The sequence below is a fragment of the Pecten maximus genome, chromosome 2, assembly GCF_902652985.1.
Source record: "Pecten maximus chromosome 2, xPecMax1.1, whole genome shotgun sequence".
Classification (NCBI taxonomy): Eukaryota; Metazoa; Mollusca; class Bivalvia; order Pectinida; family Pectinidae; genus Pecten; species Pecten maximus.
In genome coordinates this window covers 21,645,061-21,665,322 of record NC_047016.1, presented here as the reverse complement: position 1 = coordinate 21,665,322, position 20,262 = coordinate 21,645,061, and the positions used below count along the sequence as shown (strand labels likewise).

The 20,262-nt window shown below is 34.9% G+C and overlaps 2 protein-coding genes across 3 annotated transcripts; one reads left to right on the top strand and one right to left on the bottom strand.

Moving 5' to 3' along the window:
* The first annotated feature begins 639 nt into the window (after positions 1–639).
* Positions 640–7,971, top strand: LOC117321506 (HSPB1-associated protein 1-like). 2 transcript variants are annotated; one of them, XM_033875930.1, is made up of 8 exons: positions 640–719; positions 2,196–2,352; positions 2,886–3,070; positions 3,636–3,772; positions 4,247–4,379; positions 4,684–4,803; positions 5,426–5,605; positions 6,763–7,971. In XM_033875930.1, the coding sequence occupies exons 1-8, from the start codon at positions 708–710 to the stop codon at positions 7,828–7,830; spliced, it is 1,992 nt and encodes a 663-aa protein (XP_033731821.1). In that variant the 5' UTR covers positions 640–707; the 3' UTR covers positions 7,831–7,971. The 2 variants fall into 2 exon arrangements, with proteins under 2 accessions (XP_033731821.1, XP_033731822.1); XM_033875931.1 differs by having other exon boundaries at positions 662–719; positions 2,183–2,352.
* A 218-nt stretch (positions 7,972–8,189) lies between these two features.
* Positions 8,190–17,076, bottom strand: LOC117321507 (CCR4-NOT transcription complex subunit 9-like). Its single transcript, XM_033875932.1, has 9 exons — positions 17,058–17,076; positions 14,069–14,259; positions 13,467–13,587; positions 11,665–11,752; positions 11,349–11,455; positions 11,076–11,171; positions 10,338–10,436; positions 10,003–10,094; positions 8,190–9,882 (listed from the first exon to the last, which is right to left on the bottom strand). Exons 2-9 carry the CDS (start codon positions 14,245–14,247, stop codon positions 9,711–9,713), a joined length of 954 nt encoding a protein of 317 aa, XP_033731823.1. The 5' UTR covers positions 14,248–14,259; positions 17,058–17,076; the 3' UTR covers positions 8,190–9,710.
* Positions 17,077–20,262: the final 3,186 nt, after the last annotated feature.

Sequence of the window (20,262 nt, the reverse complement as noted above, 5' to 3'; positions counted from 1 at the left end):
TTGCCGTTATATTCCATACATTTCCCTCTCAGGTTGAGTTTTAAAACGTCTTTTAAATACATATTCTGTAATTGTTTTCAAGAAATAAAGTCGGAAAGCCTCTAATTTTGTCACATAGAAACGTGTACTGAAGTTTATTTAGTGATCGGAGATGTGCCGTTTACCGGTCCGTCTGCGGGTAAGCCTCTTTAAGATACAGATATTTCTTATTTAAATCAAGATATCCTAATCGAAATAGAGATGTCTGAAGTTAGGAGAAAATAGAGAATCAATTTTAACACAGTAATTCAATTAGAGATATCTCTAATTTAGATAACAATATCTTAATTAAATGGGTGAAAACATAAAGAGCTTGTCATAAAAGTCTATAGATGTCGATCATGAATGGTTTTGAACAAAAGCAATATCTGTTATACGTCCCTGAGATTATTTAATAATGATTTTAAAACAATCGCCAGGCAGGCTCTACTAGACTCATTTTTGTGTTGCTTAAACATCGAATTTTCAGTTGGATACTATTTTGGGCATAAAGCACAGTTTTAAATCTTTGTCAATAGCCCCAAAGTAAAACAAGTTCACTTGTTGCATAGAACCTGGAATCCGTCTTTATTTCCGGAAAATTGTTATCCTTTCTAGATTTGCAATTAAGCGATCTTTAGTGTTTCCGGTGACTTTCACTTTGGCGTGTTTTTCTCATAGCAATTTACATGAACTTGAAGGTAACTGTTAAATGGTGAATAATAGGGTCTATGTATGAATTAACTATCAGTGCAGATGACGGTGAATGAGTAAACCGCATGAACAAACAGCTTACTTCAACCACGGTATAATTTTCTCAAATGAAAAGATAACGAAATAGGTCGCTCATACGGTGCATATAAATATAATATAAATTGTAACAGTACGACTCGTTTTATATGATACGGTGTTGGAGGCTTCCACGTTTTCATATAGTAATTCACTCTGCCTCTGGCCCTACGCCAGATAGAGGACTATTTTCTGGAATGTTAGCAAAAACGGTATGTACGCGAATCTGATTAAAATACAGATCACCCTTATACTACATCATGAAGATCTGACGATGACAATTCAATCAATATCTCAACAGCCAAAATTCTGCCAGAGTCTGATCTCCCTCGGTATCCAAGAGTCTCAAATACAAACAAAACTATGATAGCTGTACCCATCCCCGCCATTACAATTTCCAAAAACACTGTATTTAGTGGACAAAGTTGCGAAAGATGAGAGGATAATTGTCATTTTTAATACCGTTTAATTTGCACACAATGTCAAACAGGCATATAAGATACATGCTTTTTGATTAGCTAAAATATACCTGTGGTATGATAAGCATTAAGGTCAACTGAACATTGCCCCTTACCTTAATAATCTTAATAATGTAATGATGATCTGTATTTTAATCAGATTGTAATTTAGCCTGAGTTTTCTCTGGCCCTGTTACCATGTCTGGTGTAGGGCCCCTACACCAGACATGGTGACAGGGCCAGAGAAAACTCAGGCTAATTGTAATTAGGAAGGCCTACTCAAACTTGTAAGATGTCAAAATTATCTTATACAGCACCTGTAAAAAGTTTCTGGCTGTGTTGAACACATTGTTTGAGTACAGAGACAAATGTATTATTTTTTTAGGCCTTTCAGCTGTTGAACAATCTTCTTGCTGGAAATATAAGAACTGGGATGTAAACATGTGTGGCAGATTCATACATGTAATCCACTAGACCGGACCATAATCACATGCAGTCATAAACAGGCAACCTGTCAGAATTTTGGAGTCTGTGATTATTGTCATGAGCAGGTTCTCACCAATGACTGCAACTTATAATGTCAGAACTGTATATATAAACATATTTTTACAAAGCAAAGTCCATACAATTTACAAGTAGCACTGCAGGTTTTCACATGTGTCACGGTGGTCAAACTATTGTTAAAGTTTGACCAACAGATGTAATGTGTATAGATAATTGCGCTGTGTATCATGTGTAATGTTTGTACAAGTCCCTGTGTATACAAGTCCCTGTGTATACCACTTTATTTTATTTCAGTCATTTAATTTAAATAATGTACAGTTGAAGGTCCACGTGCATAAGATAACCAGTAATTAAACTAATTATACATGTTGATGTATAGATCTATATTTATGTTTAACTTTTGTCAATTGAAGTGTTTACCTTTAGGTTACGGAAATGGAAGCTGAGGAATACATCCTGGCTGGATTGCCAGTTGTCCTAAACAATGCAATGAGGACGTGGCCTTCCTCATCCTGGACACCAGAATTCCTTAGTCAGCAGCTCCCACAACCATTGTCTTGTAAAGTGACACCTTTGACTGCAGGTAAGTAAAGGCAGTTAATGAATTTAATTCACTCTGTTCAACCAAAAATAATCATTTATCATATAAGACTCGATACCTTTAATTGGCTGTGGCCTGAGGTATGCATATACATTTATACATATATCAGGGCCCCCTTACAGATTCTTCAGAATTAATTCTTCCGACCCAAAAGGAATAAGTGAGGAGAAATGCAGCTTCATTTAAAGAACCCTGAATCATGATCAGTTATACAACTGTAAACCATCTCCCTGTCAAATAAAAAGTTAATAAATATATATAAAGTAAGTCCTATTTGACTGCCAAGATGTCAAATGACTGTGTATTGTACAGGTTACCCTCTATTTGCCTTTATTACCCCTAACATTTTCACAGGAACAAACTACAGTAGTCTACTCAAATTTTCATCTGTTCAATTTAATCCTGTGTGACCTAGATCTGTTCATCGACCTCAAATTTATATAAGTTTTAATGGGAAAGATATATTGAAATAAAACTTTATTCCATTGTGATGTTTATGTTATTGTTTACATTAGAAAGGGCACTGATGGAGACCGAGTGTATCCAGGAATCTGTGTGTCTACCCGACTTTGTACAGTGGCTCAGGGGAAATACCAAGGGAGACAACCCTCTACAAAAGTATGACCGCAACACATTCTCATGTTATCTTGACTACAAGTACATGCAAGAGATATTTACAGCTAAGCCAGAGTTACTCAAGGTGAATAACAAGCAGCAAGATTATCACATATTTCAGTAAACATCATTTAATGATGAAATTTATTATAGTTTGTGTTGGAAGTGAGAATTCCGTCAGTTAATAAAAGTGATGTATATAAATCAGTGAAATTGATATATTGATATTGTTATATTAACCAATTTAAATGATATCCATTTAATAACAATTCAATTTGAAGCAAATCTTTTAATCTTAGCAGAAAGTACTTGTACTAATAGTGGGAAATGGTTAAATTACCCCCATAGGTTATTTAAAACTGCAGCAAACAACTTTCATGTCAAGTCTGACTTAAGCTCCAAAGATAATGCTACTTGTTATTATTTAACGTTGTTAATTTAATTTTTAAACTAAGTATTATCAGTATTGTAATATGGGAAAAATTGCCTGTATTTCACTATAAAGATTGAAAACATGTACAAAATTTGCACTCAAAGTATTTTTAACGAATCTGTTTCTTAATAGAATAACAAAAGATATGTATCTGTGGAGATTTTGTTTATATGTATGTACATGGATACAATAATTATATTTTGTTTTGTCTGTAAAGGCAGTATGCTGGGAGAGTGTTGGTCTAGAGGGACGAGATGGGACAGCAAGTACACTGTGGCTTGGAAGTGAGGGAGCCTATACCAACTGTCATTATGATACCTATGGTTACAACCTGGTTGCTCAGATATACGGAAGGCAAGTTCAATATTAATTCCACAGTCTTATGTCAACATGTTTGGTATGATGCAAATCTTTCCTGCTATTTGAAAGATAAATGCCTATATGTTTACTGTCATATTTTTTCCTGATTTTCCCTATGCTGTATAAACTGGTGTATATATTGTCCACAAAATAAATGTCTGTCAATGAGATGAAGTTTTAGGTAGTGCAATCTCCACCAGACAGTTTCATTTGTATCAGTACAGGAAGTGGTGATTATGATATACACTTTTATCATTTTTATCCAGCGATAAGCCCAGGCATGTAACAAGCCAAACCATTTTACTTATCTTTAGTAGCTCAATAAAGTTCTAAGACATGTTATTTTTGTTGTCCTGCAATAAGCCTATAATTTGGAGTGAAAGTTTATGTTTCGCCTCACTGGACTTTTATTAGAAGAGAAAAACTTTTAGTTATTAAATCACTGAAATATATAATACATCTTCTCAGGAAACGTTGGGTACTGTTTGATCCATCTGATACCCAGCATCTGTATCCGACACGAATCCCCTTTGAAGAGTCAAGTATATTCTCACAGGTTGATGTTAAAAATCCAGACCTAAAGCATCATCCAAAGGTTAAGGTAATGTCATAAATATAAGGTAATGTCATAAATATGAATTCTGAAACTCCCTTGAATTTTCTATATCTTTTCAAATCTTTCAAAGTCATCCTAACTTTAACTCACATACTCCACCTGTTGTCATCCTAACACAAGTCATCATCACCTAATATCTTATCATTACAGATACTTATACAAATGTACAGCCAAAATCATCACCTTATGTCCTATCATTACAAACCCTTATACAGCCATGTACATCCTTCCGAACACATCATTAATCCAGCGTGATTGTCATAATCAATACAGATTTTATTTTTATCAGCTGACAAATGTCTATGAGGTAATCCTGGAGCCAGGACAGATCCTGTATGTACCAAGACACTGGTGGCATTATGTTGAGTGTCTGGAACCGGCAATTAGTATCAACACTTGGGTAGAGCTGGTAGGTGTTACAAATGGTAGGCAAATAGTAACAGTCCATTTCAACACCTTGGCAAAGCTGGTTAGATTTGCAAATGGTAGGCAAACAATTTACAGAACCAATCATTCTGTCAACACAGGGGTAGAACTATATTATATACTAAGTGATGCTAAGAAATGCTGACTACAAAATGTATTTTTCTGTAATTGTTTAATATCATTTTTTCTAAACAGGAATAAATTTGATGAGATAAAAACAGTAAACTGTAATATTTCAGTATCATTAATACAACAGGAGTAACTTGAAACTGTCATTATATATAAGCACACTGCATGACAGGCTATTTAAGCATTGAACGGCTTTCAGTTGGCATTCATAGTCAATATGAATGCCAACTGGACAGAGGCAAATTCCATGAAGCGCGCTAATGCCAACTGAAAGCCGTTCAATGCTTATATTTACCATCTGCGATTTTTTATTTGTCGTGCGATTTTTTTTTGAAATTTTCAAATTCAAAATTCAGTTGGCAGTTCATAAGCTGGTGAACTCGCAACTGAATTGGTAGGGTTATATAGTGGCAGTGCCATACAATGGTAAATATATTATATTGTACTATTTGTATTTTGACATTTTGCATCAATAGGCTGTGGACATCGAGTCAAGATTTGAGGAGGCAGTCACCCGCAGCCTGTTTTCGAGTCTTTGGAGCTCCTACATAAATATGGAGAGACAAGTAACAGATGGGCATGATTGCTATCCGCCACGGCAAACAGCCAGCCCTAAAGAGGAGGCCAGCCCGCCGGAGTGGATCAATCCAAAGGAGGTGAGTACATAGGATGCCAAGTGGTTTAAAGAAGTCTTTTTGGCATCATTATGGCAGTATACAATTTACCTGAATCTAAATCTAAATCTAAATTGTATTTTCTATACTTTCTATTGCACATTGAAGGTCAACATACACCTGAACCATATAATTAACAAAGACTGTTTGTTTAAAGATGATCCATAGCAAGTGCTTTTTGATTTGTTAATTAGCTTCAGCATATTTTAATGTGTAATTTTCATTTCAAATATGTCTGAAAAAGTGTATGACTTAATGTTTTTTATAAATCTTTTCATTGTATTTTACATTTTTCATTGTTCGGAAGTTCATTATAAAATTGATTTTTCTTATAATTATTTTAGTAATTAAATAAGACATCTCAGTTTTACAAATGGGAGGAAGAAAGAAATAACCTACATGTATCATCCTATTAATTGCTATACAGTATATTGTTTAAAAATGAAGTATTGAATAGCGTAATGAGTATAAGGATGTGATTCGTCCGGATTATTAGTCACGTAACTGCATTTCCTTAATCACGATTGAGACGTTTTTAACTGGCAAATATCTGTCCTAATGTCTCAAAAAGAATATAAATTTCAGTTTAACAGTAAGTTGACTGTTTATGCACTCATTTTCATACTTCCCAAGCTAATTTTTGTATTTCTATCTATGAAAATTTCGTGAAAATCTTCTGAATGGCTACGACGTCTTTTCGCCCAATCCCTCTCCTTTTTGAGAAGTAAAGTAGTTTCGTTCGTTTTTGGGTGTTATCAGGGAAAAGATAATGAATTCAATACATTTTATGAGACAGAATAAGACATTTCATGCATTTCTGAAGTATCTTTTAATCTTCAAAAGCGGACAAGTTTGTCCGGTTTCTTTTTGATTATGACTTCTGCTTCCGTTTTAAAATTCAGAAAGTCGCTGAAAAAAGTCGCTTTTCAGCATTTGGGACACAGAAATGATGGTCGTTAGTCACGTCTGACAAGTAGTCGCTTAATTCAGGTCACTTGTATAGTAAATAACATTGGGAGGAAAAAATACAGTCGCATATGAAAGGAAGTCATTTAATTCAGGTGGTCGCTAATGCAGGTTTGACTGTAGTCTCCATGCTCAGGTTACAGTACATTTCAAATCTTGAATTATCATTTCAGGAGATATGGGACAACTCTCGTAACATCATTGTGCTGAATGAGGCATATAAAGCATTGGACATAAGCCACAATGATTTGTATCCAAGATTGGACAGAGGATGCGATGTGATCAGTTCAAACAACCCTAGTTGTGCCACTAGTAACAAACACACGGAGAAGAATTTGGAACATTTTGCAAGACACTTTAAAGGAAAGTCAGTGTTTTTTCCACACAGGAATGATTCAAGTCAGGGAGGATGTTCAAAAAAGAATTTCTCTGCAGAAATTGTGAAGAATCCTGATTCTCGGATCCAAGAAAAAATCGCCAATAATCATAGAGTATCACCAACACAAAATGTTAACTTTGAATGCAATTTATCTGATGTATCAAATTACCAACCAAATAAGAATGCAAGTGTTAGTTTTGCTAGCGCCAATTTAAAAAGAAAACACAGCGGTGAAACATATTCTGATCAGTCCTGTCCTATTAAAGTGACCAAATCAAAACCAGAATCTTGTGAACGGCTGCTAGGAGACTCAGTCTTGATCAAGACAATCTCTAGTCCAGATCAAAAGTGGAACAGAAACAATGTGACCATAGGAACACCATGTATGACTAAATTCTGTGAGCAGTGCCAGAACAAGGATTATAATGGGCAAGTATGTCAGTCACAGTTAGATGTTACTATCACTGCAGTGACAGCACAGCCATTCATGACTTGGTATTCCTTGTGTAAATGTGGGGACCACAATTCCGACAAGGATATATCTGGAAGTGTAAGGGGTAATAACTCTATACTAACGCAGGAAAACCAGAGTGACAGCACAGTACAGAATATAAACCTTGATAGAAGTGGTTCATGCAGTAAACCAGACACCAACAGTGATGTGAACAGTGATAAACCAGTAATGTCCAGACATTGTGACTGTGGTAGTGATACTTGCAAATCAAATCACCAAATACATATTGACGAAAAAGGGAAGTACAAAAACTTATTGACATTTGAAAAATTTGTAAGATGTGCTACACATCCCGATGTTGTAAACACAATAGCTAAAGTTATCAAAAACAGCATGGAAAATGACTAGGAATTCACCAGCTTTGGCCAATGTAAAACGTCCTGTACTTCAGGACAGTATCCGAGGTAGATTGTCTTTAAACTATGGTAGATGTGAAGTTTACTAAAATATGTTGTGTGAAATATATGCTTTACCAGAACAGGATTTTCATTTTGCTTCTTCATTCATTTTCTCTTTTAAGGATTTATGGAATCTGGTACAAATTCCCAACCCACAGTCCATAATATCTAAAATACATTGAAATACTTTTTTTGTTGTTAAAATTTTGAAAATGAATCGACTGGGGCAAGATATTCAAAACAGAATACACAGTATTCATAAGCAGCTATGCTATGGAATCTGTCCGTATTAAAAACAGTGAAAAGTTATGACACTGTATATGAACACAATTTTTATTTCAAAAGTACTATTTATTACAAAAAATATGTCTGCACAAAATAATTGTACATCCATCAGATATTGTGTCTGAATTTTACACAATACAAACACCCACAACATCCTCGCTCAATTCACAGATAGTGGCACACACTCCGTCCTAGCTCAATACAAACAATGAACACACAGCATCCACGCTCAATCCACATATATAGCCATAAGTTAAAATCATTCAGCACTGAGGTTCTAAAATCATATTCATTATCCACTACTAAAGACGAGAAATTCATACAGCATGATTCTTGTGTGATAGTATCCCTGTATTTATCATGTACAAGTAGATGTACCAACTGTAAACATTACCACATATATTACCATGGTTAAAATATGGTAATCCAAATTGGAAAATTAAACTTACCGGATAATACCAAAATTATAATTCAAGTTATCATCAGTATATATGTATAATTTATGTTTGTTTGATACACAGAACTGCCATAATTCAGTAGGAAATGTCGTTAATAAAATGTCATAATATGATAATGGTGATGCTAACAATCAGGCTATATGCCATTCACAATATAACTGCCATCTGAATTTGGCAAGGTAGTGAATATACACATACAACAAACCGTTAAACTTTCACGTTACAGGTAATAGGTAAGAAAGGTCCTTTCATTTCAAAATACAATAGACCCTCTTCTCGCATATATATATTTCAGCTTCATTTCTCAAATATTACAGCCAACTTTCTCACATTACTGCCACCCTTTTCAGATGACCCAGACTGCCACCTTTCTCACATATCACATGTAAAGTCACATTTCTTTCCTGCCACACATATTCCATTCCAAAGACTAGTTCTAGTGACATGCCCTTCGCATGTTAGATACACAGGACTAGCGTCACATTCACACATAATACACCAAGGCCACGGAGTCTACGCCGAACCTCTACCAAGAGGTTCTGATACATTAATAAGTAACAACATCAACAACACCTTAACAATGAACCAATCTATATATCATGTAAACAGATTAAAACATGTATGGGATTGGTTTGAAACATTTTGGCAATATTCCTCAGTGTGACTTTGTGTATATCTACACTACATCAAAGTACTGGAGTTTGCGAGACACTTGATAAACATTTACATGGTCAATGTCAACAATTTACCTGGTATATTCTAAGCTCTGTACAGTTGCAAGTTCAGGTGCATTTTCTGTAGATGCATTAAATGTATACACCAGAAGTTAGGGGTACCTGTTACTTTGGGGAGATTCATACTTGGGGTTCAAAACACAGGATATAATTGTACAGAGCACCACATGATATACCTGTACAGAGCACAGGGAGGGGTATGTCCTGGGGATAAGGGAAACATACAAATGAAGTGGCTTGCTCCAGGGGTCAAGAATAGTTTTTACTTCGGAATGCATCCTATCAAGGGGGTTGGTACATGCCCTGGGTTGTTACTAAATGGAAAGACATATACCAGCGTTCAAGGACAGTTGTCACTGAGGATGAAGGGGCATGCTACGAGGGTCCGGGACAGTCACTGCTGTTTCAAGGTTCTGTTGTAGCTGCTGAAGCCAGCGTTTAGTGGAGTTATCATCTTTGAGACATGGAGAAAATGTGGCATCTTTGAGCTGGTCTGGAAGACACTGCCGCAGGGCTTCTTTAGCTCTGTAATACAAACAGTTATATGTTAAGTTGAAGTAAGTCAATTTTCTGATAATATAAGGCCTTAATGAAATAGTACCCATTTATGAACAAGTGAAGTGAAAATATATATGGATAGAATACCTTGGATTGTCTGAGAGACGAAGGTAGCAACGTACTACATGCTTCAGCAGTCGGGCCGAAGGCTCTTTGGATAGATGTAGCACCATCTTACCCTGCAATAAAACATTGCTTTAGAAATAAGTTTAAGAGCTCAGGGATATCAGTCACTGACCTTGTACAGCAATAAAGTTTGTTTTTGTTGTTCAACAATGCATCACAATTTAAAAAATACATTTTCAACTTAAAAACTTTAATAAAAAATTTACATGACAGCCATTTGAAAAATGATTTATAACTTCAACTCAAGTTCTGCATAATTGATTTTGCTAAGGAGCACTATACACATGCTTACTTACCAGTATCATAGCCACATGAGAGAAGCGTTCATAGGTCTGACAAATGTAGGATAGTCCCATTTCATCCAACAGAATCTTCTGAAGGATAAATGTTGCTACCTGTAACACAATGAAAATATAATTAGAACAATAACTTTATATGGAAGTACCTCTACTCTACTGCTGTAATATTACTGATCTGTCCAGTTTAAATACATCTAACAGCTATAATCTCTATAGAGCTGATCCCCTCAACCATGTATTAGTTAGTATCTGAGAATCCCTGTCTAAAACTCGGATACATGTAAGTGCACCTGTTACACCCAGACTACTGTTAAGCACTTATATTTTACTTGAGATTTAGTTTCGCGTTAATATTCGAGTCAAGTCAATCATAAATTCAAATACTGTAATGTTTATTTGTACAAAAATAACTCCTTTGGATGGTGGCCAAGCTATCAGTTACTGATGTATGAGTCTTGCAGTGTCCATTATTCTAATTGCTCATCATATGCGAATTGAAAGTAATTTCTAGATCATTGTTCGCAAAATCATGTATTCATGAAATTATGTCTGAAGAAGTAAGTTCACGAAATAAAGTATTAGCAAAATCTACATTATTTACAGTAGTCAGACATAGGTACTCAAATTCTTATTGACAGTGTGTAAATTGGGTGCAGGAAGTGGAAATGGACACAAAATAACTGGGTAAATCTTTATTTATCACACAATATATAGCTGTCTGTTTACAGTACTCACCGTCTTAGACAACTCACTGCCAGACTCCATGATCCGCAGACACAGTGGGATGATTTCCGTTGTTAGGAGGAAATTGATTACTTCCTGTTCGTCAGTCTATAATTAATTTGTTTAAATGAAAGATAACATTAAAATATCATATAGTTATCATCGACCTACCATATTTTTTTCTATTCATTTAATAAAGTAAAGAACTAGCAATACAGTGACAAAACCTGAACAAAAGATTTTGTAAGAAATAGCTTTGCTGAGTAAACATGAAAGTATACTGACCTTGACAAGTGCTCCTATTACACCAAGACTAGTTAGACGTAGGTACTCAAATGGCCGTGTCTTACTGACCGTATGTAAAAATGGGTACAGGAACAGTGGAATGTGTGCTGGAATACAATATGATATTGGTTAAAATTAAAATCAAGAAATACAATAAGACAGACAGAAAAATAACTTCACTTGGTCTAGATCTGAACACATAATTAACTCAATTTACATTTGACTCACTAACTTACAAAAATACTAAATTCTTTAAAACTAGTATGTAGTATGATGAGGACCTTATAAGTATAATTTTTGATGAGCAAGGACTTACCCTGAAGGAAGGCAGAACGTGTCTCGGGGTGGGAAGCCACACACTGTAGTAAAGCTAATGCATTACACACTCGGTTAGACTGGTGTGCCTGCAAATATATTAACAATCAATACAAATTTTCTCACTCTTGCTATAATACCATATTATCTGCAAATAAGCCCCCATCTTCAATTTTCAAATAGTAAGATACAAATGGTTCACATATAACTCCCCCCAACCCCCTAAACTTTTCCACTAGAGGAAACTAAAAGGAGCATATAGGTTAATTTAACACATTCAATCTTCTTCCGTCAATAACTCTTCCACTTTTACTTTCTACTTCCTCAAATACTGGGAGATTTCATAAGCTCAATTTTCAGTGTCATACTTTGTCAGTAATCTGTAGTGTAGGGCCCTGTACTTCCCAAATCGGCAATGAACACCCATCAAAAGTGACAGCAAAGTCTCCAACTTAAATATACTACTTATATATACTGAAAATTTTATAGATCCAGACAATAATAACAATTTGGAAATCAGTAAAACCAAATCTTCAAAACACTGATGCTATTTTTCCATTTTTCAGAGAAAAAAAATCCCAATTTTAGTTAGGTAATAGATAAGGTCCCATTCCCAAATTACCTGGCAAAACCCCTTATCCTGCAAACTTTGATAATTAAAGTGACTATTCTGGGAAATAAACTTAGTCTAGATGCATTACCTGGTCTTCCAAAAGTTAAATCGCAGCAATGCCTTAATATAGCACTTATCTATTTTCATAAGTCACGTGTTGATTCGAAAACAAAACAGTGAAAAACATCAACAGAAACATGCAGGTTTTCAGTCATGTCAGATTCTTCAAGCGGTCAAAGCAGTTACACGGTACGTAAATAGTATTTTAATTAATTAACATGTCATATATGATACATGTGTAGGATTTCTAACTAAAGCTGTTTCCATAGGACTTTATACATGCAATAACGACAATAAAGACTGAAATCGGTGTGAATCACAGTCTGATGCCGAGATGGGGCCCAATGTGGGGTAATCTAAACTGTGTCATCGTCATCAGTGATATCGGTATCAATTCATTTAGACAAGAATAATAGTTGTATATATTTTAGTGAAGCAATCATGACATATTGTTATTAATCTTTATGAGATATGAGTAGATTTCTGTTTACGTCGCTTTGTTGATGAACTTGTTATAGTTTTAGGCAGAAATCTCTTGGCTTCAGAAGCCATTTTTCTGCCGCCAATGTTTACATACAACAAATCTGGATTTTTGCGCTTGCGCCAAAATTTGTCAGAAATTTGCATATTACATCGTCGATCGACAATAAGATGATTTCCTAGAAAGTATCATTTTGCAATTCTAGGCGTTAGATATCGCCAAAATTTCAAACAGGATCTTTCCCGAATAGTCACTTTAACATCATAAACTAGATCTGTTCCTCTCTTCTATAATTACTACTGGTATAGACAGTCTTCAGTAATAGACTGGTCCAGCCAAATTCTTTCTCAGTTGAGTGTAAAAATTCAGACTACTATTATGAATTTGAGAGTACAAATTCTGACTGCTATATAAATGACATCATGTATATGTTCACACAGTGAGAAATTACATGGAGACACTAGTAAAAATTGTTATAGCAAGATGACATAACATATTGCACTTTACATGCAAATATAAAATTTAATAATGTTTTGGCCCTTGAACGCCAGGTGAGATATTAATGCATTCACGCACTGGATCCTCCAGAATGCTCTGATATTTCATCTGTTCTGTTATCTAAAGCAGTATGAATCAACATAAGACCTACCGTAAGGTGAGGTGGATTAATAGCCGGGTAGATGTTAACAATTTCCTGGAGGAGGGCAGCCACTGTGCCAAATGAATGCCACAACATGGGAGCTAGGTCAGGGACAACTTCCCTTTTTTTGCTGAAAAAAAATATCTGAATGAGAATTGGCACACATTCTATCTTTGCTTTATAAAGATTTTTTTATATATATTTAAATTTTTTTTTCAAGTTTTGTATCAGATTTTTTCATTGGCTAAGTCAAATCCCTGTAAACAATCGTTGTTTCATTAGTTAGTGAAGATGGGTGGTTTACCTAATATGTATATATATGCTCTCTTAGACTCATTTAAGTTGGGAAACACTAATCTATGTTTATACCACTAGATTTAACATCAGCTGACCCAATACCCAGTAAATCTTGCTTTGATGGGGATATGCTTCTCAGCATGAGCGATCCGTATTCGTTTCAAAATAGATCGATCATCGGTTCTGTCTTTCGACCTCCCCATTTGCCTGGGGCCAATGCGGCGTTACGCGCCTATGTTCAATGCCATTTTTTCTTATAAACGACCGGAAATTATCACTTTTGAATTGTGGTCCATTATCTATAGTATTTGCACCTGAGTTCCTGAAGAGCATTTTCCCTGGTATCAGGACCAGTTAGTTCGACAATCCACTGGTAGATTTTCTCACGGTCAATCTGGGACAGGACAGATGGGACTCGGTCGACCTGGGACATGACAGGAGGTCCGGAAACCGTTGGACCAGATGGGCCCTGGCCTCCCGTAGTGTTCATCATCCTTTGAAGCAACTACAAATAAGAGCATTATTGGTGTAATTTATCAAAAATAACATTACAAAATAGAAATAATTATTCAATCTTTTTCTCCATTTAATTTAAGACAATTACAAGAACGCATCTCACATTAACATGTATAATTAGAGTCAATAATAAGCTTAGCTGTGCAATAATTTTCCATGACGCTGGCCTACATATTACTTTGAGCCATAAATTAGACACTATAGTATGAATATATATATACATCATGATAAATGCACAACATTTATACAGAAATTGACAGGGTCCTGGGCATCTAGTAGATCCTTGAGTGTATGTTTTTGACTCCTCAAATTTAAATCATTTTCGACTCTTGGGTTTGAAGGGACTTGTCCTTTTGACATGTTTTGACCCTTCAGATTTCTAAGAAATACTTAGCTATTTGACTTCTGAAATTACATCAAAGCCTGATTGAATGGTAGAAATGGAAGTCAAAGGTCAAACTACAAGTTGCATAGACCCACTCCTTGTATGCAACACATCTTCAATCCAAAATATATATACAATGCACACACAAATCTTTAACGTTCAATATGAAATTGCACAAAAGGCAGATATAAAATGTAGCACTATCTCAAAAGGATTTTTTCCACTATAGAGTGCGAGCATGAGGGAAACAGTTGAAAGATATGTCACTGTGACCTATTTCTGGCATAAAATCGTATACAGATAAATTACACAGGTAAGTGGAAACATCAGTTAGATTGCATTGATTATAATTATAACAGAGTATGATTGAACAATAGCCTTGGATTTGATAGTGTAATAAAAGTTTTGTAAAATTCTGATAAAGAATTTCAAACTATACACATAATACTAAATGTTGTTTCATTTGATACAATAATGTACAAGTAAATTATCATCATGCATTAATTATAAACACAGATATTAACAGTCCTATATATATATAGCAATACCTTAGGTTTAACATACATGCATGCATATGGGCATGAATGTGTAGTCAAGGGAGATAACCTTAGCTATCTGTGTACGCTAGGTGGCGTGCTACACGCCACCTTATAATCAGTTCTTGCTTAGCGATTTTCTTTTATTAATAATTATTCATGCTTCTAATTGCATGTACATGTACTTATATTGTATGTTTGGTGGATGTGTACTAAGTTGTGAACATAGGCAATGTGAATTTCAATAAATATTTGTATTTTTGAAATTATGCGTTGGGTTATCTCCCAAAAATAGTGGTTTTGTCAGCAATATATTGAATGCTGGTGAAATGGTGAAGATTCCAGAATTTGTTTTTGTTCATATATAATACATTTCATTTATTTTGACCAATTCATTCTGAAGGTCCGATAATCAATCATTATATTGGAATGACTCTACACAGCAAGTTAAGTTCTGATGACAGAAAAAAAAGTCAGATTGCGTTTCCCAGATGTACGTACTCACACACAAATATTAAAGATAACATGTAGAAAAAGTGAAGGAGATAGCCCAGGAAATGAAACCATGGAGATCAACAGTCAAATCACAGGTCAGTATAACCTACTTCTTGAATCAAACATATACACATGTATATAGTCTAAGCTTAATTCCCATGGCCAAGATAAGCAAACCGGTACATACACAATCTGGTAAGTATTTTTACTTTATTTCATGGATGTCAAAAATCATACAGTAGGTTACTCCAACAATGTTGAAGGATTATATACAGCGAGAAACTTATGAATTGATAGGACGGACAGGTGCATCTGGGCGACATATTAGCCAGAGCAGGGACATATATATAACGTTATAAAATGTCCCTGGCCCTAGCTGACACCATATGCATGTCTCAGACCAGCGTTAAGTGAGGGTCTATACGGACGGAATAAAACACTGATATGGGACTAAATTGGTGTCTTATGGGTAAATAAGTATCTCATTTATCCATATATGTAAGGTAGGTGTTATGTCACGTCAGATTGTATTACTATTTGCCCCAATATGTTAGTGATACCAACCGATGTCGCAGAATTTCACGTTTACATACAGTAGTGCACTCTCGCCCTACACTAGACATGGTGTCCACAGGAAACTTGATCGGCTAGGCGACATATGATAAGTATTCATGCAAGGAATTTATTTTCCAATAGCAAATTATCTCCCCTTAGTTTTTGTTTGCTAAATGTGTCGCGCGTGAAATGTGTTTTCCGGTCCAAAATGTCGCTCACGCACTTTCTCCCCCATGAGAATTTTTAAAAGTTGGCAAGTATGCATATTTACCCTATATTTTCAAAGGTTGAGCATAAAAATAGCATACAAGCTTCAATGTAATTTATTATGATTTAGTCTTAAAGGCATATTTAATTTGGTACTATAAAGCGTCGTTAAATTCTACAGTGACACAGTTGTTGTACTGTCGATATGTCATCAACAAATCCGAAACCGATGTGTATAAATCAATCGGATGAAAATCTACACCGGTACCCGTTTTGATACTTCACCTAGCCACGGGTCTCTGTTATTAAAGTATTTGTTACGATACAAACCGGCAGTAAACTATATATATATGCATGTATTTATGTAGGTGTATACTTCTGTATAGACTGTACAGTACTCAGTAGGGTTTCCACGTTCAGTAGTATGAAGAAGGAGGGGGCGACTTGGAATATGGTATGACGTTACATTGATTGGATCCGCAACATTACGCACAACGATAGATAACCTTGTTTACTAAAACATTGATTACGCTTTCTTCTACCAAATGCATACAAAAAGTAGCTTATTTGAAATGCAAAGGTTACACTGGCGAAAAAAGACAAACTCACCCAATGCGCGTTACCGGAAATGAAAATAGGATTGTAATTTTTGTTTTTGAAGCCCGCCTGCTTACAGTAGATCCGGAAAGCGATACACCATCGTTGAAGGTACGGTAGGGTAGATATATCAACAATTAACAAACACAATCGCAAAACAAGAAAAATGCGCGTGTTTTTATTTTTATTTTAAATTACATAAATATGATAAGTCATTTAGGATATCAGATGACATTTAGCACGATCGACCCATCTTTTAAGGGACCTCCCTGATCGCCAGTAGGCCTAGCTATATAGTAATCAACAATGGTAAAGGGCACAGGGACGCTTACATAACAGGTAAATTACATAATCTACTTTTCAATAGTCTCCTTTCTATTCACTTGTCCATAGTTTGCTAGTGTGATCGATCTTAATTATGGTTCAAAATAAAATACTTCAGTATGTATGAGAAAAAAAAAGAAAGAAAAAAACATCAGCACTGATTCTTTCAATAAGACAGTGAAAATGTGCCATGGTTATTTGTGGATGTATTTGTATGCTACAAACTTTCCAGACATTGTTCAAAGATATACATGTAGTTGATAAACATATATATGCATACAACTATTATTGTCACCCGATTCAATAATGTCATCACGCCAGCTACAATATATATATATGTACATTGTACGTACGTCATTTCTTAACAGATTTGTGGAAATTAATACACAACATTAAGTTTATACAAATGTAGACAAACTAATTCACAAAATACATCGAATATTAGTTTTTGTGCTTTAGGGTTTCAAGGTCAAAATCACTTCATAGACATTGTCCCGTCCCGATTTTAACACCTAGCAACTTCATTCTTTGACAATTGTCATCAAACTTAAATTAGATGGTTTTACATAAGCTCTAAGCTTGTTACCAAATCCTCTTGTATACGTTTGATTTATTGTACTGTATTACTTATTCTCAAATAAATATTGTTTAAACTAAACTTAAATTAATACTATTTTCCGATCATTCCATTGTCTTTCTATGGCATTGATCAAATATTCATAACATAATACAGCATAGGAAGGTAACTTCATAATAACGGTTCACTTAATATGATTGCAGTTATAAAAACTGACTATTATCTCAATTACAGGTGTTTTATATCCAGTTACATCAGAATCATCATCATTGACACCTCCATACATGATACTGTCTTAATATGCTATGGAGATGGTGATCACAAAGAGGGGAAACACTATATGAGAATCTTTTTAAGTGTAACACCCTGTGCTTGTGCATGTTTCGGAGTATCAAGTGGCACGTGCCGTTTTTTGGGGTTTTTGTTATGTCTTACATTTTCTATTTTTTTTTAATGATTAAACAGGAAGTGAACATGTATTAAATGACAGTTAACAAAACAAATGCCTTTGTAACGTACAAGTTTACAATGAGCTGTAGTCAAGGAAGGTGGAACGTTTTTCAAGGAAATGAAGGGAAAGTCTGCAGTAAGAACGGATTTAATCATTTGATTCAAAAGAAGTAATATATTTTAAAGTCTTTTACTGTCGAGTCCCTTGGATAAGATAATCGCTGAGTAACAGAAATCGATATCTAAATTAGGGGCTATGTTTACGTTCCCTCTCTGAATGTACATAACCCCGAAGATAAAGTACATTTAACAGTCGGTATGACGTTTATTCCACCTTTGTTGAGTAAACATGTCGTCAACATCCTGGAGGATATGACAGTCGGATCTGTTGAACAGGATTGAACCATTTCCATACAGTGTAATTGATGTCATTTCTATTTAGTAAAGTGATAACAGGCATCTGAGCAGCAAATCCAGTCAAAACAGTGATATTTTACAAGCCTATAAATCGCTACTACGGTGTAATTTAACAGAAATAACTTGAACTCTTAGTATGTATCATGGCAAACCGTGGGACTTGCTGTTGACATGTAATTTGTTAAGCTGTTTGTACATTTCAACAAAACATACGAAAAATGCATTTTTCAGGGGGAAATAATTAGCTCATTTGCTCATATACTGCACAAACTAGCCATGTCGTTTTGTCCACAAATGTCTAAAGCACAAAATAGGAGCATTGGTTTGACCAGATTTAACTTTATTTGAGGAGGCATTTCAAGCAACAAAAATGCTCTTAGAATTCATTATAAAGATCTCTAGAAATGACAAGAAGACTGCTTTTAGAAAAAATGCTCAACCATTGAGTTTAGGGTAAAATATCCCTATTTCCTAAAAATGCCACAAACATACCAGTTTCACAGTTTGACTTAAAAAGGTCCTTCTTATTATGATCAGATGTCTTAAAAGTATAATATATGAGCATTCTTATTCATTAAAATACCTCCCTTTATGCCATTTTTGCGTAATATAATTCGAAGCCGCCATTTACATTTTAAAATCAAAACAAAATAAGCATTTATACGTACATATTAAAAGTAAAATCCGGTCAAACAAATGCTCCTTCCCTATGCTATAGACACTTGTGAGCATAGTACAGCTTGGCTATTTTTCAGGTTTGGCCATTTGCGTGACTTAGAATTATTCCACGGTACATCTTTAGGGGCATCTAAACAGCAAATCCAGTCAAAACGATGATATTTTTCAAGCCTATAAATTCCTAAGGTACAGAAGTAACATGTTGAACTTTTAGTATGTTTCATGGCAAACCGTGGGACTTGCTGTTGACATGTAATGTGATAAGCTGTAAATTTCAACATAACATACGATAAATGCATGTTTTAGGGGGACATAATTAGCTCATTTGTATCGCAAATATAACACAAACTAGCCATGTCGTTTTGCTCACACATGTGTCTAAAGCACGAAATAGGAGCATTTGTTTTACCAGATTGGACTTTATTATTAGTATAAACACTGCTTTTATTTTGACCCTGAAGGCGGTCGTGAATGATATCACACAAATATGGCATATGAGGATGCATTTCAAACATAAAAAATGCTCTTATTAGACACTATAAAAAACTAAATGGCAAGGAGACTGCTTTTAGAAAAACAATCTCAATCGTTGAGTTTGAAGTGAAATATGCTTATTTCTGAAAAAGGCCACAAGCTCACCAGTTTAACAGTTTCACTAATACATATAATTGTTACTTTGATCAGAAGTCTGAAAGGTACATGTATGATAAAGGAGAATTTTTATTTATTGAAATGCCTCCCTATATGCCAAAAAAAGTTACTATTGACGTG